This window comes from Symphalangus syndactylus, chromosome 6 (genome assembly GCF_028878055.3).
Source record: "Symphalangus syndactylus isolate Jambi chromosome 6, NHGRI_mSymSyn1-v2.1_pri, whole genome shotgun sequence".
Lineage (NCBI taxonomy): Eukaryota > Metazoa > Chordata > Mammalia > Primates > Hylobatidae > Symphalangus > Symphalangus syndactylus.
In genome coordinates, this window is record NC_072428.2 from 54,919,783 (window position 1) to 54,943,716 (window position 23,934).

At 35.8% G+C, this 23,934-nt stretch overlaps 1 protein-coding gene across 4 annotated transcripts in view; it reads right to left on the bottom strand.

Moving 5' to 3' along the window:
• PGM2L1 (phosphoglucomutase 2 like 1) overlaps positions 1-23,934 on the bottom strand; it is a 69,908-nt gene that overhangs the window by 36,548 nt on the left and 9,426 nt on the right. For 2 of the 4 annotated variants that reach the window (XM_055282870.2, XM_055282869.2), the window contains exons 2-5: positions 7,465-7,632; positions 4,763-4,869; positions 3,955-4,039; positions 1,549-1,632 (exon numbers count right to left, since the gene is read on the bottom strand). In XM_055282870.2, the coding sequence (XP_055138845.1) occupies positions 1,549-1,632; positions 3,955-4,039; positions 4,763-4,869; positions 7,465-7,632 (444 nt within the window). Of the gene's footprint in view, positions 1-1,548; positions 1,633-3,954; positions 4,040-4,762; positions 4,870-7,464; positions 7,633-8,484; positions 8,586-11,660; positions 11,687-23,934 lie in introns of those variants that run through there. The other 2 variants (XM_055282872.2, XM_055282871.2) reach the window with 2 other exon arrangements.

Here is a 23,934-nt window from a genome sequence, read left to right on the forward strand (position 1 = left end):
AAGGAAGAGACCAGTTAGGATGCTTTGGATCAGATAGAAGACAACAATGGTTTAGAATGGTGATTGGTAGAGGATATGGGCCGAGGTAAGCATATTCAACCTCTATTTTAGACTTAGCATTTGTAGATGCTGTTCGTAGATAAAATGTTAGGGAAAGGAAGTAATCAAAAATGATCCTTGGTTTTTGTTTGGGTGGGTGGTAATGTTAATTTACAGAGATAACAGACTGAAGGAGGACCACTCTTAGGTGTATATGTTGTGGGGGAATCAAGAACTCTGTTCTAGAGACACTAATTTTGAGGTGTCTGTTAGACATCCCAGTGTATCAAGTAGGCAGGTGGCTGTGTAGTCAGATGATCAGAGAAGAAACGTGGGTTCTTGGCTTTCTTTGACAGTGGACCTATAATTCCTTGCACTCTTTTATCTCTTTGGTTTTTATGACACCAATCTCGTTTAGTCTTTCAAAAGAAGACAACAATGGTTTAGAATGGTGATGGTAGAGGATATGATATGGGCAGAGGTAAACATATTCAACTTCTATTTTAGATATAGAATTTGTAGAAGACTCTCCTAACTCCAGCTTCTCTTCTTCCCTTCCTTTAAAGTTGATATTCCCTAGGGATCCATTCTTGACCTTTTTCCTTTCTGCTCTGTACTCTCTCTGGGCTACTCATGCAAGTAAAGGATGTCCAAATACTCTTATATGCTCTAACATGTGTGGTGACCCACAACTCTATAACTTAAGTCCACATTTCTCCCCTGAGCTACAAGTCTATATATCCAACTACCTATAGGACATTGCTACTTGGCTGACCCAAACACCTTGAACTTAATATGTCCCAAACTGAATTAACCACGCTTCTTCTCTGTCCCTATGAATGGTAACACTATTCTTCACTTAGCTTGCCAGGGCCAAAATCTTAGATTAGCATTTAAATATTTCTGCCAGTAAAACAGAGCTCGGTATGTCTGCAGTCCTCCAACATAAGAAGAAAAACAAATACAAGAACGCAGGCTTATCACCCACCCAGAAGCCCCAAATGGTGGTTCAATACTGTGCGTTCTTCTATTTCCCCTCCAGAGCCACTTTTCACCCTTCTCCATTCTGCTTTCTGCCACAGAGGCTGACCCATCAAGTGGAATCCTGTGGCCAAGAAGCAGCTCCAGCAGAAAGTCAGAGAGAGAGGAGAGTGAGGATAAGGTATCATTCCTCCGGTTCTGTTGTTGAAAACTCCGATTCATTTTTCAAGTTCTTGCTGCAATGTGACTTTATGAAATGGTAGAGAGGATGGATTTAGGAAGGGATAGAGAAATCAAGGACAATTAGGAATAAAAGAACTAAAGAAGACATTTTTGTAATTGTACACATTGAGAAGTAATAAATACTATTAGGGATACACATTCTTTGAGGACCAGCCTCAGTGTTTTTAACTTTCTGTTCCCAATGTCTAGCTCTGCTCTCCAGTATAGAAAACATACTCAGCACATATTATTTGAATAAAAAAGATGAACTATAAGATAAGCAAAGGTCAGGAGTCCAAGGTTTACCTTGTATCCATTGTCTTCCTTGCGGTTGTGAGAGGCAGTAATCATCACACCTGCAACTGCTTTGAGCTTCTGAACTGCATATGGCTGAAAAATAAATAACACCATAATTCCATTTTGCTTCCTAGCTATTTACACATTTGACATGAGAATAACTTTGATTAAATAACAGGAAAAGCATTATAGTATGATACTGCTTTTGTTGATACCCTCTTTATTTTCTATTTACTTGATTTTTCCTCATACCTTTATTATAAGATTTCCTTCCTTTTACTTTTTTGGATTTCTTCTGTTTTAGCACAAACATGTTAAATGAAAGCCAACTCATTATTTTAAAATATTTTTTTCCTTATATATTCATTAAGGCTATACATTTCCCTCTAAGTAGGGCTTTAGTTATATCTCATAATTTTTGCTATGTATTGTTTTCATTATTGCTTACTTTTAAATACCTACAGGCAGTCCTTGCTTTGCTCAGTTCCTATACACAAATTGCTGATACTATGCTTTTGTCAAAATAACTCCAGTCTCCCAACAACACGTTCAAATTTCAGTTACCATGGTAATATTAACCATAACTGCATCAAGTACACACTTGGCTTCTAACTCTTCAGTCCACACATCCCTACATTTATAACAGAGCCACATCATGATGAGTGATCAATCACATCACTCTTTAAAAGGGTGTCAGTGATTGGTCACTGAGCATCTGTTACTTAGCGCTTACACAAACTGCAAAACATGTGGCTCTATTGCCTCCTTTTCTCCCAATAATAGACCCACATGACAGTGTACAAAAATGGATAATGGAAAGTGGGAATTGGCCAACAGAGGTGCAAGTGCAGCAAAGAAACAAAAAGGAGTAATAATAGTGGGAAATTTGAATTAAACATAAATGGAGTTATAGAAAAAACAAGTGGGAATGCTGACACTGCTGCCATTTGAGAAACTTTAGACATACTACCAGGAAGTGTAGGGAAGGGGAACACATGGATTAAACGAGGAACGAGGCTGTGATGAGAAGGATGAAGATGTCCCAGAGGAAGTGACACCAACAAAAAAACCTTCACATTAAAGGAACTCCCAGAGATATTTCACGACATTGAAATTAACAAAGGATAAGATGCTGGAAGTGAATCCAAACTCAGAAAGGTATATTAACAATTTGCCAAGGCACAGAAAAGATGCTTCCTTGTAATATAAATAAATTATAACCACAAGAAGCAAGCTCTGTTTATCTCCTGATAGGTTTTATTAATTTATTTATTTATTGAGATGGAGTCTTGCTCTGCTGTCCAGGCTGGAGTTCAGCGGCGCAATCTCAGCTCACTGCAATCTCTGCCTCTCAGGTTCAAGCAATTCTCGTGCCTCAGCCTCCTGAGTAGCTGGGATTACAGGCATGCACCACCACACCTGGCTAATTTTTGCATTTTTAGTAGAGATGGGGTTTCGCTGTGTTGGTCAGGCTGGTCTCGAACTCCTGACCTCAGGTGATCCACACACCTTGGCCTCCCAAAGTGCTGGGATTATAGGCATGAGACATTCCCCCCGGCCTCCTGAAAAGTTCTTTTTACAAAGAAATAAATTACTTTAGTTATCAATGTTTCTTAATGTTTTAAATTACAATGTACTAAATAAACATTCGTTTTATCATTGTTTTTTCTTTTCCCTATACATTTTTAACCAAGAGTAAGAGTGTTTTTAATGTTTTGGTAAAAAAAAATGTTAAAGGTCATGGAACAGTCATAATTTTTCTCACTGATGATTAAGATCACTTGGCATGGTTTTGGCTTGTACAGCTGTCTTTATAGCCCCCACGCTCCGTGCAAAGCAAGGACTGTCTGTCATTGCTAATCTGCATTATGTTATCTTCCTTAATCCATGAATAGTTTACGAATGTGTTTTTAAAATTCCAAACAGGGGAGGATTTATGGGCTTTTTTATTTCAGATTTTATTGCATTGGGGTCCAGGTATATGGCTTGATAAGCAGTTCTTTGGCATTTGCTGAGACTGTGATTCTGCTTAATAATAATGTAAATCCTACTGTCACTCAATAGAGAATTTTTACAGATATACACACACACACACCCAGATCAAGCCTGTTAACAATGTGTTCAAATCTATCCTTCATCATTTTTGTCTGCACAATGAATAATTTCTGAAAGAAGATATTAACATATTCCACTATAACTGTAGACTTGTCAACTTTTATATATCAAGTTCTTAGCTAAGTTTAACAAATGTCTGTTGAATGAAAATAAACTCAAAGCAAAATTTGTTTTCCTTCCATTGGTCCCTTATATTACTCAATACAGAACTACATGCACAAAAAGGATTTGAATCCTAGTTGATTTAAGAAATCTTTTCAAGAGCAGCAAGCTATATGATCACCAACACAACACACTTACTACAAAAGGTGTAGGAACATATCTTGAAAAAAGGTACACAGGAACATCTTTGGCCAGCAAGACTGCAGCAGTGAGTTTAGCAAGCCTAAAAAAAGAGAGATTTCACTTAGTCCTTCACCTACCATACTTTTTAAAAACCAACCTTCCACATAAATGTTTCATATTATAATTAGTCTGAATAAATAGTATCCTAATATATCCCTTTCTCATAATCACTGATTATTTAAACTTCATGCCCTAATTGGAAAATTTTAAATAAATAAGTTTTTTTAAAAGAAGAGTTTAACAACTAACATAATTGATATTTCAATTTCCTCTTTTTCCCTCATTCATCTTTTGATGGCTCTTTTACTAAGAAATGAAATCTGCAAAAGGCAAAAAGAATGGAAAAAGTGATATGAGACTTCGATAAACTCAATATGCATTATTACCCCCAAAGAAAGATATCACTACATGATTATCTATTTATAAAAACACCCTAAAACTAATCTAATAGGCATATAATGAGAATATAAGCTACATAATTACTACTACCCAGTGTCTTTGCCAAAATATTAAAGTTATAAGCTATGATGTCATTCTAAATATGAACTCTAAATATTTTAAATTTTTACTTCTTTCTGTAAAAATCTAAAGCTGTTCTTTGAGACACTTTTTCTTTTATTTCAGCTCTAAGGTAAATATTAGTATGTGATCACATTTCTATCTGACAGTCTACTGTTTCAGAAATCCTACTACTGGACAAAAAAATGTTTTAAATATGTTTTATTCTATTTCAACTTAATCTTTGAAACAATTAACTTTGTACCTCTGGCTGCTGCAGCTGCTAGTTACTTGACCCCGAGTGTCATACCCAACCACAAAGCCTCTCTGCTTGAAGTCTGAGAAACATCTCTCAAGGTATTTGTACATCCCCTGAAGCAAATAAACACAAAAGATTAGTCCTAATGGATGCTTGCATTTCATATGACTCAGAATCTCTTATTTTTATGTTGCTGCACAGCTGACTGGCTCCTAGGGAAGTGGCTTCTGCCTTTATGCCCATGTTTACCAGTGTGGGAGCAATACTGTTCAATCCAGAAATGTAAGATGACAAACATGTCCTGGATTTTCAGACACATTTAATACCATGGAAATACCTATTTAGTAACCACTACTAAACCACTAAATCCAATACAATAAGTAAAACATTAAGAAAAGCAGAAGAAACATGAGCATCAATAAGCTAAAAAAAAAAAAGATTAGAAGAGCCAACATAAATTGTTTCTTGTCTGAAGGCTCTAGAGAACAGAATTTTAATTGTCTTAAGTCCTTGCTAGAGCATATGATTGAAGTTAACCAAAAAATTTGACCTATTTTTGATGCAGACATTTTTAATCAGCAACACAGTTCTTCACTAGAACATTTCTTATGATGGTTGATCCCATTTGTAATTCTTTGGTTTTAAAATCTCACAGAAAAATAATACCATAGACTAGGAAAATTTGCAGTCATGGAAGACAAAATAATGAAATAAAGTATTTCATATTGACAACATCACAATGACAAACTAAAACCATTTAACTATCTTATGAATGATTTGTTAACTTTAATAAATACTTTAATATCTAAAAATAACATTTTAACATTTTATATTATTACAGTCCTTTAAAATTAGTTCCATGTAAAAGATGGGACATGTAATCCTAACACCCTGGAAAGAAAGAAATGCAGACACCATTTCTAATTTGGTCTCTTTCAATATTTCTTTTAAGAATAGGAGACAAGATTAAAGCTCCATGTAATGTCATGCCTAAGGCCATTCATTCAACTAAAACTAAGTTATACTGATTTATTGAAGACCTATTATATGGCAGGCACTGCTAAATAAGTACGTGGTAGCACCAAACAAAGCCCCAGTGACTTCTGGTGCCTGAGTCTCTCAAGTACAATTAATTTTCCCAACCTATAAGCTATGAGTGAGTGCATGCTTAGTATATCAGCTAGATTCAACAACTTATTTCTAATGATGATACTATCCTAAAACCTCATAGACCCTCATATTAATTTCTGCTATCAAAATGCATCTTATTTCCCTATATGTATTAGGTTGGTGGAAAAGTAATTGTAGTTTTTGCCATTAAAAAAATGACCAAAACCTCAATTACTTTTGTACCAACCTAATAGAGTCTGGAAAGGGCTAGGGCTTAAGAATCAGATTCCATCTGGCTTTTCCACTTCACACCATGGAATCCCAAATCCAGTGAAAATGTGCACTTCTGTAGAAATTGCTTTTCAAACACCTCCCCCACTCCTTTTTGTAAAGTCAAGAAATCTTCACTTCGAATGAAAGCATATGAAGAGACTAAATGTATAAGAAAAGAATGAACTAAAGCATCTCTGGTTGAGGAATAGGGGAAGGGGCGGGTGAGGAAGGAGGGCAGGTATCCTACCTATGCAACCATCCTGTCATTCCTTCTCTCCTACCCCTGCATTGGGCTTTGGCTTTAGAGAATTCTCTCAGAATAAGGTTAAAGATGATTTACTGTTTGGGAGTATCAATTAGAATTATGTCTACTGAACAATTCTCTAGCCCAGAACTATTTTTAGTATAAGCTAAATACATTATTGGCCTCAAAAGTATAGTTATTTGAAACAGGATGATTCACTGCAAAGAGAAGCAATTTGTTTCTAGAGTGAGCTGCATAACAATGGAGAGAAGTAAAACAAATTGTATCATATTACACAACTAATATTACCTCTCATGTGGATATAGAAAACCACATAAAGGATATGTGATAAAGGAAAATATTTTCAACTAAATTTTCCAAATACTCTGGTTAACCTTTATAAATGGCCATATGCCAAAATGAGCAATTAGTTTCTTCTATCTAAGTTTGTTTCTTTGTATTAATTGGATATGCTAATATACATTTCTTGGCTTCAAATGCAAAGCAACATTGTTAAGAAGTTGACAATGGCAACCAAAATAACTCTTAATCAGAAAGTCAGTCTGTGACCATGAAGATACATAAATGACTTCTAAAATCTTGGGCAAGACTAAAGGTCAGAATTGAGTCTACAGTTTTTACTTACATAACAGTAACTTCTGGGAAATAAAGTTTTGTGTGTGTGTGCGTTTAGAATGGCATTACCTAATTTATAAAGCCAAAAAAAAAAAAAAAAACCCGACTGAGAAGAAGTACACTTTGTTTTTTTGAGACAGAGTCTTGCCCTGTTGCCAGGCTGGAATGCAGTGGCGCGATCTCGGCTCACTGCAACCTCCTACTCCCAGGTTCAAGCGATTCTCCTGCCTTAGCCTCCCGGGTAGCTGGGACTACAGGCACATGCCATCATGCCCACCTAATTTTTGTATTTTTAGTAGAGAAGGGGTTTCACCACGTTGGCCAGGATGATCTCGATCTCTTGACCTCGTGATCCGCCCGCCTCAGCGTCCCAAACTGCTGGGATTACAGGCATGAGCCACCATGTCCAGTCAAAAGTACACTCTTAATACTTTATAATACTTACCTGTGTTGACTGTATTACTGTAAGGTCATTAATATAGCAAAACCCTGCCCCCATGGCAGAACGAAGTCCTGCAGTCCCAAAAGTCATTCGGCAACAAAGACGATCTCGCAGCTCCTTGTTCATCCCATTCCGTAACAGGTTTTCAATCTGCTCTTTTGTTTTGGGATTCTATAAAAAAGAAGTATTAAAACTTAACCAGAAATCCAAGCAGAGTCCTAATATTAAGCCCTTCTGAGGGGTCAATATGTACATATCACAAGGTTCAACATTCAATATAAATTCCACAGTGCTACTTCTTTGTATGTATAATAAAATAATACCTGCCATTCACTGAGTCCCCAAGAAGAAAGGGCCTGTTGAGGGTGATTTATATATCTTTTAATTTTATAGCATTTGTATGCATATCAAAGAATGTTCTTTTAAAATAATTGATATTTAAGAGCTTTGAATCCAAAATAAACCTCTTAGTAAAAAAGGACATCAATTAAGTTAGAGTCTATGTTAGGTTTCAGTCATAGTTCACTGTAACCTCAAACTCCTGGGCTCAAGTGATCTAGCCTCAGCCTCTTGAGTAGCTGGGACTACAGGCATGTGCCACTACGCCTGGCTAATACATTAAGTTTTATGAGAAATAGAGACACCACTGGATAAATACTATCAAAACATGCCTACCAGTTACCTACCTAGACCTCTGCAATTCAAAATGAATTCTACTCCTTAAAAATTTCTACTCCTTAAAAATCACAGAAAAAGATTCAATTTATCTATGGCACAAGTTGACCATAAAAACGTTTTATGTGTTAAGTGTGAACTTAATTAAGAATGAGAATACAAATTCATTCCAAACACAGTTTGTGAGGCAAGGCATGCCAACATCTGTATTTGGGATTCTGTATTTCATTGTCATGTACTTTAACTATATTTTCATAAATCTCAAGAATACCTGTCACTGAAATGGTGCTTCACAAAAGAATATCAAATTTCAAATAGAAATGCAATTATAATAACAGTAAGACTTACATGGAATTTTCTAGTATTTTCTTTTTGGGAAAGTCAAATATTAAGGAAGTAAGATGAAACATAACTTCTCCCTTCAAGATTAATATGAATTGAGTCCATTCTATTTACTTCTTCAACATCTATAGTATGTACAATGATAATGAATATTCAGAATAATAAACCAGTGCACATAAAAGGTGCTAAATATTACAGTATATTTTTCCTTAGAAATACATAAAAACATATTAATATACAATTTAAACAAAATGGTTTTCTGGTTATAGTAGAAATTAAAGTAACCAGAGTACATGGCCAAACTAATGAGAAGCTGAATGAGATTAACTGAAATTTTAATCTGCTTAAAACTAATGGATGATATATAAAATCTAGACTCAAGGAGTTTCTGTTTTATAAATTGCACACATTAACAAATAACCTACATAAAAATATGAATAGCTATTAAGGGAAAATATGAATAACAATATCTGGGATAATATCATGTCTAAGATACCACTAGATTTCATAGAGAGGTCAAAGAGGGCTAACATTTAAAGATGGGCATAAGAATGGCAAAAATTGAATAGACTCTTCACATTTAGAGGGTACATAGCACTGTCATACCCTGCTAGTAGGAATGTAAATTGGGATAATCTTTTTACAGTGGTTTTACAGCAAGTATCAAATTTTAAATTGCACAGGCCTTTTGGCCCATAGATTTCTGTCCACAAAAATACCTTCATATGAACAATAACATTTATTCATATAAGAATGTTCACTGCAGAATCTGTATGGGTAGTATTATTATTAATATTACTATTGTGTAGATGAAGAAACTAAGATTTAGAGAGGGAGCCTAGTATCACTGAGTTGGCACTGGAAATTTAGACAGGATGGGAACCTAGGCTGGTCTGGCTCTAAAGCCAATACCATCTCACTACAAACAAACCAAATAATTGTGTTGGGGCTGTTAATAATGCTTCTGATAACAATTTAACTCCAGTTACAAAGCAAAATGATATTCCTTTTTATTACAAGTATAGTGTGTATATATATATTATGTATATATAGTATAATGTGTATATAGTACATATGTGTGTATATATACAGTATGTATATATGTGTATATATGTAGTATGTATATATAGTATATGCATATATATCTAATGAGTATGTATGTGTATATACACATATGCATATATGTATGTGTATATACATACATATACACACACACACACATATATAAATGGTCCACCAGACATAAATGCTGTTGGTTACTGAGTATACTTCCTAATGTTTAACTGCACATCTACTAGAGTAGGGCCTAAAAATTCCATTCCCAGTTACAGACTTCACAACCAGTACTAACCTAATTCCTGGTTGTTGAAAAGCTTGTAAGTTAGAGAAAAAAATGAGTAAAGAATCATGATATGCTAGACATAATAAATACATTTGTATGGCAAAAAGAGCTAAATAATTATGGCAACAGGCATTTGAAATCTACTTTATACTCAGATTTCTCCACTATTTAACAGTGGACATTAATTTAGATGTTGATATTATAAACTTTTAAAAATATAACCTAAAAAGCTATCTATGTAGCCATAATTATCACATATTCTCCATTCAGATGAACTTACATTTGTATTTTTTTGCTAAAGTCATTATATCACTACGATTTTATAAACTATATGAAGATTCTAAAGAATTATAAGCTAATTATTATTATTATTATTTTATTTATTTTTTGTTGAGACGGAGTCTCGCTCCGTCACCCATGCTGGAGTGCAGTGGCGCGATCTTGGCTACTGCAAGCTCCACCTCTCGGGTTGACACCATTCTCCTGCCTCAGCCTCCCGAGTAGCTGGACTACAGGCACCCGCCACCACGCCCGGCTAATTTTTTGTACTTTTAGTAGAGACGAGGTTTCACCGTGTTAGCCAGGATAGTCTCGATCTTCTGACTTCATGATCTGCCCACCTCAGCCTCCCAAAGTGCTGGGATTACAGGCGTGGGCCACCGCGCCCGGCCAACTAATTATTTTTAAATGAAATTTTCATGTAGAACTCAGGTATAGTAAATGAAAAGGAGAGCAGAAGAGTATATACAGTGTTTTCATTTCTATAAAAAGAGGTATGTGTATATTTATATATCATCTAGATGTATTCCATGCAAATATAAGAGACTAAAAATAGTGATTACCTCTGAAGGGGATATTACGCATGGAGTTTCAAGTAGAAAAGTGACTTATTTTTATTGGACAGCCATGATTCTGTTTGGATATTTTATGTATATATTACTTTTTTATGGTTAAAAACTAGTTAGGTATTCATGACGGCTGAGAAAAACCACTACTTGTGTGTCTATGTGAATAATTTTTTACCTCACAAATTGTTCTCCTTTTCCCATTCACAGAAAGCTACTGATAAGATCTGAATCTATAAAACATATATTGGCGTTCTCTCAAATGCAAATTATTGTTTGCTTTCTGAATGTGCTCTCTTATTTACAATTCATTGGTTACTTGAGGGTAGAAGCCTAGTCAGGAAAAAAAAAGAGGAGGAAGACAGTAGGAAAACTATTTGACTGACCTGCTGTCAAGAAACATACACACCAGGCTGGGCACACTGGCTCACATCTGTAATCCCAGCACTTTGGGAGGTCGAGGCGGGCAGATCACCTGAGGTCAGGAGTTCAAGACCAGTCTGGCCAACATGGCAAAACCTTGTCTCTACTAAAAATACAAAAATTAGCTGGGCATGGTAGCGTGTGCCTGTAGTCCCAGCTACTTGGGAGGCTGAGGCAGGAGAATCACTTGAACTAGGGAGACAGAGGTTTTAGTGAGCCGAGATCACGCCACTGCATTCCAGCCTGGGCAACAGAGTAAGACTCTGTCTCAATAAAAAAAAAAAAAAAAAAGAAGAAAAAGAAATATACACACTGACCTATTAAAGAAAATGAAAATTAATTATTTAGAAAGTAAATGCATTCAATCTGAAATAAATTTGCTTTTAACTAGCATATCTTAGAATCCTAACAATTTTAGTACTCCAAAAATGTAATCCTGCAGAAAATCCAAAAGATCTTAGTGACTACTAGCATTTCTCTGTACTTCATCAGTAATAAAGCTAATTGTTTAGTATGAAATCAGTAAGGTGCAGAATATAGAAAAAAAGCCATGCATTATTTTCAAATTTTACCTGTATACCAAAAATTTTCCTTTAGGTTCTAATCCTATGGTTTGCTTCAACTTTACATGGCTGAAATGAAGAAAAGAAAGTATCTTCTTACATAATACTTGTGGAGTTTTCTTTTTTCTATATTGTAGAACCATAAGGCCCAAATTCAAAGAAAACACGAAAGAATTGATTTTTCTAAAACCACTTAAAAAAAATTAACTTCTTACAAACTTTCACAGATGTGAAGAAGGTTACACACCAGACCAAAATTCACATCAACTCTGCCTGCCGACCAGTGAAAGCATTAACATTCACTTATGAAGGATCATTTTGAACTTGCCCAAGTTTTCTGAACCTATTCTGTTCATAACTAGGGACTTCTATGTTATTTATGTATAATAAATATAAATGTGTATAAAAGAGTGTAAAAAAAAATTAAGTTTGCCAATGAGAAGTGCGTTAGTTTGTCTGCATTGGTATAAAGGAATACTTGAGGCTGGGTAATTTATAAAGAAATAAGGTTTACTTGGCTCACGGTTCTGCAGCCTGTACAAGCATAGCACCAGCATCTGCTCCACTTCTGGTGAGGCCCAGGAAGCTTTTAGTCATCGCAGAAGGGAAGGATAGCCAGCCTATCGCATGGTGAAGGAGGGAACAAAAGAGAGCTGCCAGGCTCTTCAACAATCAGCCCTCATGTGAACTAACAGAGTAACAACTCCTTATTATCACCAGCAGAGAACCAAGCTATTCATGAGGGAACCACCTCCATGACCCAAACGCCTCCCACCAGGACCCACCTCCAACACTGGAGGTCACATTTCAACATGAGATTTACAGGGGACAAAACAGCCAAACCATATTAAAGAGTTTGCCTGTAAATCTTTTTTCCTACTTATCTTATAAACCTACTATTTTAATAATTCTAACACAATTTGAATCTACTCTATTAGTATTCTAGTACAAAACCTACAGCTTAAATAAACTCAAACACATGAATCGCATTGTTTAGAAGACTGGAACAGATCTAAAAGAACATAATATATATTAAAAATCCCAAATTCAGGCTGGGCGCGGTGGCTTATGCTTGTAATCCCAGCACTTTGGGAGGCTGAGGTGGATGGCTTACATGAGGTCAGGAGTTTGAGACCAGCCTGGACAACATGGTGAAACCCCGCCTCTACTAAAAATACAAAAAATTAGCCAGGCATGGTGGTGGGCACCTGTAATCCCAGCTATTCGGGAGGCTGGAGCAGAATTGCTTGAACCTGGGAGGCGGAGGTTACAGTGAGCGGAGATCATGCCATTTGCACTCCAGCCTGGACAACAAGAGTGAAACTCTGTCTAAAAAAAAAATCCCAAATTCTAATATTGTTATACATCTAAAGGGGAGCCAATATACAAAATTGACTCTTAATAACTCAAATACTTCTAAAGTTGCAAAATTGTACATAACATTTTTAAATGTTACTGACAGAGGCTTGTGTCTAAATAATAAATACCAGTTTTATATAACTACAGAGAAAAACATTTTTATCTATTTATTATTTTGCCCCTCATCTTGAATGAAAGACAAACAAATTTCAAAGTTTATTTCTAACCAGAAGTTAAAATAGGAAAGTGCAATCTGAAAATCTGAAAGGTAAACACAGCTGACATTTACTTCTGAGGGTAGGCCAATTTGAAGATCCAAGTCTAGAGTCTTGGAGCAGAACAGCTTTTCTAAATCAGATGTTTCCTTATTAAGTCCAAAATATATTCATGCTAAACTAATCATTCTTTCCTATTTAAATAATTTTTGTGTAATTCTAAATTTAATTTCCCTAACTTTAAAAAATTGGTAGAAATTAACATAAATTTGGCTTAGATAAAAAACTTGAATATAAAATATACTCATCATATAAAATGAGATTTATTTGAATAATTGCTTAATAAACACAAAAATCATATCCACAAAATGAAGTACTAAGTACCCCCAAAGCAGAAAATAATCCTTGAAATATTATCACTTATGAATATTAGATATACCAAATTAGTGTGAAAAATTTAAAAAAGTTAATTATTTTGTTTCAACAAATACCTTTTTTAAAAAAACTATAATTTTAACAAAGCACATACATTGAGCTCAATTTTACTGTTCAATGACATAGTCAAACTTGTCTCTGTTAAGTTTTAAGTAAAAAATATTTCTCATATAAGGTAGTCAACATAAAATATTTCAAATGTTTATTGCCTTTCTACAAATATTCTGACACATCATACTTTTCTTGACCAACAAAGAATCCAATTGTTGGCTAATGTGCTCAGTAGACCACTGCAAGAGAGAAAGATCACTGAACTATAATTCTAGAAGGTTTGGCCCTGATCTTGAGTCAGAAACTGCTTAGCTAGATCATCCTGAACAAGTCACTTCACCTTTCCTTAGACTTTAGATTCCAAGCAGATGTGATGATTTTTGAGATTAACTTTTCAAACTCTACAGGTTTTGTCAGTAAGTGATCATGTGAGGCACTAAGTATACTAAGTTCAAGGGCTCCAGTAGCATCTATTACTAGCTTTATGAACTGGAACAGGTAATTTCACTCCAGTATCCTCACCTGTAAAAAACAGTAATCGTGTTCTACTCTTCTCCCTGGGCACCATGGCCAGCCTCCCTTGGAGCTAAATGAGACCGTGTGACAGAGTTGTGGTCACTGGATATGAAAGAGATGTGCACCACTTCCATGCCTAGCCCCAGACCTACTCCCCCACCACTCCTCTTTCCCCATTTACCCATTAAACAGAGAGGACTCTAAGGACCTAGAGGAGTATGTAGCAACAAGATGGAATAAATTATTTCACGGAGCAAAATCTCCCTCCTTTACCTCCTACCTCATGGACCAGCCCTGGGCTGTAACGTGAGCAAGAAATAAACTTTCACTGTATAAGCCACTGAAACTTTGGCCTATTTGTAGGGTTGTTTGTTTGTGTTTTTGTCTTTTTTTTTTCTTGAGACAGAGTCTCGTTCTGTTGCTCAGGCTGGAGTACAGTGGGGATATATCAGCTCACTGCAGCCTGGACCTCCTGGGCTCAAGTGATCCTCCTGCCTTGGCCTCCCCAAAGTGCTAGAATTACAGGTGTGAAGCCACTACACCCAGTGTAAGTAATAATTGAACTGAAGAGTGAAAGATTAGTAAGAGTTGGATTGTGGAGCAAGGAGGGTGAGGAACAAGTTGGGAGTAGAGAGACAATGAGTTCAGTATTAGACTTACTGAGTTTGAAATAATATCTATACCCAGCACGCTAACCATTGTTCCCCCCACACCAATAGTAATCTAGGAAATGAAAATTAAAACAAGATACCATTTTTCACCTAAAAATTTATTAAGAATTTTTAAAATGAGTAAGCCCAGTGCTGGGGAATGAAAATTAACTCTAGTAACCAAGGAAATGAAAATCAAGATACCATTTTTTCACCTAAAACTTGATTAAGAGTTTTTAAAATGAATAAGCCCAGTGCTGGAGAATGAGAGTATATTTATTGCTATGGCTTAGTAAGAAACCACTCTAAACTTAATGGTTTCAATCAATAATCATTAATTATCTTTCACAGTTTCTATGGGTTAGGAATTCAGAAAGGGCACAGCCAGAATGGCTTGTCTGTGTCCTGCTGTAGGCTTGTCTATCTGGCAGTGATGCTGACTGTAGGCTGGGGCCTAGTGGAGGCCATCAAATGGAAAACCTACAGAGGCCACTCCTTGTGGCCTCGGTTTCCTTGCAATGTTGGGTTCCAAAGGCAAGTGTCCCATGAGCAAGCAAGCCAAGTGGAAGTCATATTACCTTTTATGGTCTAGCTCTGAAATGCATGTTAGCTTCCACTGCACTGTATTTATTATTTTTATTTTTATTTTTTTGAGGCAGAGTATCACTCTGTCACCTAGGCTGGAGTACAGTGGCGCAAACACAGCTCACTGCAGCCTCCGCCTCCCAGGCTCAAGCAATCTTCCTACCTCAGCCTCCCAAGTAGCTGGGACTACAGGCATACACCACTATGCCTGGCTAACTTTTAATTTTTTGTAGAGATTGGGTCTTGCCATGTTGCCCAGGCTGGGCTTGAACTCCTAGCTTCAGGCAATACTCCCGCCTCAACCTCCCAAAGTGCCGAGATTACAGGCATGAGCCACCGCACCTGCTTTGTACTGTATTTCTTTAGACAGTTACAAAGGTCCACCCAGGTTCCAGCAGAGGGAACACAGATCCCACCTTTCAATTGAGGAGTACCAAAGTCACACAATAAGAAGAACATGTGGAATGGGACATATAGGTGCAGTCATCTTTAAAAATACAATCTGCTACAGAGGGACTATAAATCGATACAGCATCTCAGATGACAATTTGCCAATGTTTTAAGTAGCTTAAATATTAAATAGTCTTTGTTTTAGCAATTCTACTTCTAGAAATTTATCCCAAGGAAATACTTACGGATGCACGTTATGATTTAGTCATAAAGATATTCACTAAAGTAATGTTAATAATAATAAAAAAGTAAGCAAGCCACATGTTAACAGAAAACTGGTTAAATAAAAAGGCTGATGTAATAATACATTAAAATAATGTATTAAAAATCACAATAGAATTTTAATATGCAAAAACACTTAGATATATTAAGGGGGTAAGTATATAAACCATACATGCAATACAATTCCATATTTTTAAAATACACATAAATGCACAGAAAAACAAAACTAAAAAAAAAATGTGATTGTTCCTTATATCTTTATAGGGAAGGATTACTTATGTAATCAAGGAGAAAAGTTTACAGAATACAAATTAACCCCAAACTCTTATTTATTTAAAATTTTACTTTATTTTATATTCCAGATACATGTGCCGATTACATAGGTAAATGTGTGCCATGGTGGTCTGCTGCACTTATCAATCCATCACCTAGGTATTAAGCCCCACATGCCTTAGTTATTTATCCTGATGCTCTCCCTCCCCACGCCTCCCGGACAGGCCCCAGTGTGTGTTGTTCCCCTCCCCGTGTCCATGTGTTCTCATTGTTCAGCTCCCACTTGTAAGTGAGAATATGCGGTGTTCAGTTTTCTGTTGCTGTGTTAGTTTGCTGAGGATAATGGCTTCCAGCTCCATCCATGTCCTTACAAAGAACATGATCTCAATCCTTTTTATGTATACATAGTATTCTATGGAGATATATATCTATATCTAGATATATATATATCTATTACATTGTTTATCCAGTCTATCACCGATGGGCATTTGGGTTGATTCCATGTCTTTGTTATTGTGAATAGTGCTGCAATGAACATACGTGTACATATATCTTTATAATAGAATGATTTATATTCCTTTGTAACCTCAAACTCTTAACCTGTGGATTAATGTCTTTCATTGGTTTAGGAAATTTCATAGTAACCATCTCTTTCCTCTCCTTAAGAGATTCCAATGAATAGCATGTTAGACCTTTTCTTGTATCATCTTATGTCTCATAGCCTCTCTTTTACTCCCCCACTTCTCCCCCCATCTTTTTGTCATTCCATGCTTTGTTCTGAATATTTTTCACTGACCTATCTTGTAGTTTGTTAATTCTCTCTCTGATTCCTCTCTAAAGTGTTGTTAAATTTGTTCATTGAATTCTCAATTTTGGTTATTGTATTTCTTCAGTTTCAGAATTTCTATTTTTAAAAATTTACTCTTTTTGTATTATTTTCATTTCTCCACCAATTTAACTTATGAGATTACTCTTACTTCTGCTCTCTGCTCAATTTTAATCTTTTTTCTTCTTGATCTTGACAATCTTATTTATTTTAAAGTCTGCATTTGATAAATATAGGAGCCCTTGCAGGTCAGTTTGCATTATCTGTTGTTTCTGCAGGTTCTTGTCTATGTTGACTTGCTTCCTTATATGTTTGGTTATCTTTGACTCTGTACTATTATATTTATATTATTTTTGTAATATTAGGTATTATATTTAAAATATTATTAGTAGGAATAATTTGGAAACTAAGATGAAGCTACCTCCCTCCAGGAAACTTGTTGTTGTTGTTTGTTTGTTGTTTTGCTTTTCTTAGGCATCTGAACGCACTAGCAATCTAGGTTCACTTTAATCCAATTTCCAAGCCATCCAAATGACTCAAAACTGGAATATAGTCTGTACGAGGAGTGTTTACTTTGAGTTCACCAGTATTTACAGGGCAGCCCTTTGAACTTCTAACCTAAAGTAAGAGTGTTTTCAGGGTCTCCACCCGCAGTAGGGCCTAGATTCCAATTTTTGTCCTGCTATACTAGCAAGGCTAACAAAAAGACTGCCAATCTTCTTAGCTGCCTATCCTGATCAGTAAATGTGCCCTGGGCAAAAGTGGCCCTATATACTAAACTCAGCTCTCTGAATTTCTGTCTTCTTCTAGATTATGGCCTGGAATTTCCTTCTTCTTCCAAATCTTGAACTGGAAACTCTTGACTAACATTAAATAACACCTTCAAACAGATTTTTAAATCTATATTTTATCTATTTTTTCCAGTTGTTGGAGGAAGATTGTCCAAATTACCTCATCTGTCATTTCTAGAAGCAGAAATCTTTCTACCCTACAACACTGCACTATATAGTATGGCTTTATTACACTTAACTTACATGTACTCCACTGTATGTATTAGCCCTGCCTCCTAAATATTAAAATTGTATTTTGTGTATGTGCTCTATTATATATGGCACATTACTACATATGTTACATATTCTCATATATTACTATATAAGGATAGATACTTGAAATCATGTATCTTGTAGTTCTTGGACAATTTAAGGGTTTACAAGGGTGATTTTAAAATTTTACACCATTAACATTATTTATTGACTTTGGAATCTAACTCCTAAGTAAGACAAGACTCCATTATACCAGAAATGTTCTCATACGGAAGTTACCTGTTTGGGATACTACAGAACATGTTTTTATTCCGAGTAGGAGCTTAAATAAGATAATATCTAGGTTTCTGTCAACTGAGATTCCATAGTTTTATGCTTAATTTAATGTATACCTGTATACCAGACAAAAGATTCATGGCTTGATGTTTAATGCATATTTTGAAATGGTGAAAATACTACTAACAGGAGAACCCTGCCCATCAGCATGAAAACTACCAAGAAACAATAATATGCCTTTTCTTTTTCAATAAAGCCCAAATTTCATATTCTTCTGAAATTAGGCTACAATTATGGTCTGACTGCATTTCCCAGAAGTTAAATACCTCTATATCATGTATATGTCATCTTTACACGTTATAGAAATAATCTAAGGGAAAAAGTTATATGCAAAATGATGCTCTCAGCATTATTCAAAATAGTTTTTAAAAATCAGAATACTTTAAGACATCCAGCAAAAAGGAAATGGTTAAATATGATATATTTACCAAGTGAAATACTATGCTGTCAATAAAATTATAATTATGTTCTACATGATAAAAATTACATATATAAATTCAAAAGACAAACTGAGAAAAAACATTTGTAATACATGATAAATCAATCAAAGGCTTATTTCTTTAGCATTAAAACAGGAGAAAAGATTAATAACTCAATAGAAAAGCTAGCAAAAGATATGAATAGTTCATAGAAAAGGAAATACAGTTATCTTTTAAGTATATGAAAATATACAACCTCACTTATAAGAAAAATGGAAATTAAAGCTAAAATAAAATATAATTTTTATTTTTCACAATGGCAAAGAAAAATATTTGATACTGCATGGTAGAGTCAAGAATTTGAGAAAGCAGGCACTTTTATATATTGTTGGTAAAAGAATACATTGGTGCACACTCTCTGTAAGGCAATTTGGCAATATCTGTCAAAAAAAAAAATTTTTTTTTTTTTTTGAGGTAGGGTCCCACTCTGTCACCCAGGCTGGAGTGCAGTGGTGCCATCACAGCTCACTGCAGCCTCAACCTCCCAGGCTCAAGCAATCCTCCCACCTAAGCCACCCAAGTAGCTGAGACTATAGGCACATGCCACCACGCCCACCTAATTTTATTTACTTTTTGTAGAGATGAGGTCTCCCTATTTTGCCTAGGCTGATCTCAAACTCTGGGGCTCAAGCGATCCTCCTGCCCTGGCCTCCCAAAATGCTGGGATTACAGGCATGAGCCACCACACCCAGCCTCCCAGTTATCTTCATTTAAGTGAAAAACAAAATGATATTTTAACTGAACAAGAAAATCAAACAAAACCCTAGTATTCCTAGATATGCCTTGGTTACTTTGAGGAAAGGAAGAAGGGAGGAGAATGGAATCAGAGAGGTGGTCATGTGAATTTAAATTCTAATTTCTTTCTTTTAAAAGATGTGATTCAAAGTTAGCAAAATATATGATTTAACGAAATGGGAGCTATCATTTTCTGTCTTTTTAAAAAGAAGACAGATCAATTTGCTAGTGAGTCTTATGGCTTCTTTTCCTGATTTTCTTACAAAGCAAACATCCTTATGTAAAACTTTTATGTCTATATTTCTATGAGAGTTTCTAGGATCCCCTCCATAACTCCATTCCATCTCATCCTAATTACATGCTGCAGCCAGATTAATCAGCCAAGAATCAGCAATAGAGTTCACTTCTCATTACATCAAATGTAAAAATTAGAAAGGTTGGGGTCAGATCCCAAAGGGCAGAGGAGTTTGAAACCTTCTTGGATTCAAATAGTCCCCTCTCTCTGCACTTCTCTGAGCCTGGGTTTGTGCATAGGCTTAAAAAAATGGAAATAACTACCTCAAACAATCCTTGGGAGAATTCAGAGACTTTCTACATGAAAGCATCTAGTAAGTACCATGTCTGGTACATGATCACTCATAAACACTAGTTTTCCTTCACCTATACTTACTCGCCATAGTAGCACAATACATAACGCTATACTTAAGAAATCTGTTCATGGTTTCTGCATGCCTCCTGCTCAGTTTCATTTCCCTGATCAGTGTCATTTTCCATTTTATTATTCTTATGTGCCCACTTTAAATTTTTGCCCCCATATCCATTATCTATTCATATCCTACTTACTCTTCAAGTCCCAGCTCAAATTCTACCTCTTACAAAAAATCTTCCTGACTTTGAACTCCTATTGCCCTTAAAAGCCAATGTCAGACAGTTGACCACTTAATTTTTATTTATATTTTAAATTTTACTTTAATTATTATGAATTACAGTAACACATTTCTCTTATTTTAAAAATACTAATAATACAGATAAAGCTACAGACATCAATCGTTGACCATTACTCTCATTCCCAGACCCCACCTTTAGAGGTGCCGCTTACAGTTTGTAATACATTCTTCCAGACCTTTACTACACATCTACATACTTGTAAAATGCAGTTTTGCTTTAACTCTTTTTTTATATATATGGCATCAAATTGTACTTGTTCTATAACTTGCTTATTTCACGTATATCTTGCACAGAGGGCCAAATACTGCATGATTTCACTTATATGAGGTATCTAAAATAGTCAAATTCATAGAATTAAAGAGTGGAATGGTGGTTGCCAGATGCTGGGAGGGAAGGAGGAATGGAGAGTTGCTAAGCAAGGGGCATAAAGTTGCAGTTAAGCCAGATGAATTCACTATAGAGATATGCTGTGCAGCACTGTACCTACAGTTAACCATACTGTATTGAATACTGGAAAATCTGTTAAGAGGGTAAATCTCATGTTAAGTGTTCTTACTATGATAAAATAAAATTAAAAAAATATAAACCTATATACCTATGTATCTATATCTCTCTTTATATCTACATATCTTGGAGGTCATTTTAATATATATAGAGCCATGCTATTCTTTTCACTCCAGAGTGTTCCAGTTTATGTTACCATTTATTTATTCATGGACACTTAGGTTTTTTCCTCATTTTTACTTATATAAATAATGAAATATTTCAGAGAGGAAATGACGTGAAAAAATTCTGAAGCAGAAACACAACATAAAACCGCTACTTAGATTAAAGAGGTTTTCTAACAAGGTAGACATTAAAATATCTTTGAATCAGAGAGATATGGTATTTTTCATTTACCATATTATAGTCTTCATACTCTTTAAGGCATTAAATATGACCATTTCCATTGTTTTGTTTGGTAAGATGCACTGCTCATTAAATGACTTGGTGTAAAAGATCTTATGAGGATTGGCGACACTATCTCACTGCCTTCCTGTCTATTCACCAGCATAGATCATTTTCTCCATTAATTCCCGACACTAGAGGGCAGCAGCCTCAGTACTAATTAGTAGTAATGCAGACCACAGTTGACTAACGAAAACAACACTCCTTCAGTAAAATCTGCACTAAATTACTAATCAACCTTTTATTTTGAGGGAAAATATTTCTAAAAAACCAAACAGACATAAACTAGGTAAAAACAGGTTTCTCCATGAGACAAGCCAATTGTGCTGTCTCTCCAAAAGGAAGGATGAAAGAATTCTGATTTAGATTATCCAGGGATTATCAATGAAATCTAAGCTAATGTAACCAGGTGTGGTGGCTTGTGCCTGTAGTCCCAGCCACTCGGGAAACTGAGGTGGGAGGGTCACTTGAGCCCAGGAGGCTGCAGTGAGCTATGATCATACTGCACTCTAGCCTAGGTAACAGGGTGAGACCCTGTTTCTCTACAAAACAAAACAAAACAAAAACCCTGAGCTAATGAAATATAATAAGATGTATATTCTTTTGTTAATTCAATGTATCTCACAAATAAAACCTGGAAGAATCAAATGATGATAAATTCCTTTTTATTAGCTTCTCCATATTCTTTCTGATTTTTTAAATAAGAGGAGAGGAAGAGATAGGAAAAATACTTTTTTAAAAATTTACTTTTTTTGAGATGGAGTCTCGCTCTGTCACCCAGGCTGGAGTGCAGTGGCGTGATCTTGGCTCACTGCAGCCTCCGCCTCCCGGGTTCCAGTGACTCTCCTGCCTCAGCCTCCTGGGTAGCTGGGATTACAGGCAAGTGCCACCACGCCCGGCTGATTTTTTGTATTTTTAACAGAGATGGGGTTTCACCATGTTGGCCAGGCCGGGAAAATAATTTTAGATCAAAGACATATCAGAATAGGTTTTCTAATGGCCTTGTAGAAAACTTGAAGGAACTGGCCAGGCGCAGTGGCTCACGCCCGTAATCCCAGCACTTTGTGAGACAGAGGCGGGTGGATAACGAGGTCAGGAGGTCGAAACCATCCTGGCTAACACGGTGAAACCCCGTCCCTACTAAAATACAAAAAAAAAAAAATTTAGCCGTGCGTGGTGGCGGGCGCCTGTAGTCCCAGCTACTCGGGAAGCTGAGGCAGGAGAATGGCGTGAACCCGGGAGGCGGAGCTTGCAGTGAGCCGAGATTGCGCCACTGCACTCCAGCATGGGCGACAGAGCGAGACTCCGTCTCAAAAAAAAAAAAAAGGAAAACTTGAAGGAACTAAACAAACAGCTTTTATGAAAGAAAAAAAAAAAAAACAGGGCAAAGAAGTCCCCCAAATAACAAACAGAAGTCCTAGTCTACCTATTTCGAAAACTGTCAGGTGAGACAGGAAGGGCTTTCAAATATGAATCACTCCTTTTCAAATATATCTATGGAAAAATTACTACGCTGTGTAGTTTTTCCACACCATCTTCTTTCAGTAAGCAATCTACATTTAAGGTTTCTCCATCTTTTCACAGCTTGATAGCTCATCTCTTTTTGTGGCTTGACAGCTGATTTGTTTTAATCACTGAATAATATTTGATATGCAACAGTTTGCTTATTCATTCACCTATTGAAGGACATCTTAGCTGTTTTCAGTTTCAAGTACATTTTTAATTTGAAGAAATAAAAGTATAAAGACTTTTGGTTCAAGATCAAAGACTTAAACACTTGTCTCCCCTCCCTGAGAACTTATTACAGTGATAGTAAGGGAACAAACGGACTAAACCTACAGTGTAAAAAGAACTGGAGGAAGGGGTCAGTGGGTACTGAGGAGTAGATGCAATTTCCACGTACAAAAAGTAGCATGAAACAAAGCGCAATAAGCCCAAACCCAAAACAACTTGATAACATGTACATTTTGTTCTACAATCAAAATGAAATCTTGTCTTCAACATGGATGAACCATGAGGACATTATGCTAAGAGAAATAAGCTAGTCATAGAAAGACAAATATTGTATGATGCCACTTATATGAGGTACCTAGATTAGTCAAATTCATAGAAACAGAAAGCAGAATGGTGGGTGCTAGATGCTTAGGGGACGAAGAAATGAGGAGTTATTTAATGGGTATAGAAATTCAGTTTAGCAAGATGAAAAAGTCCT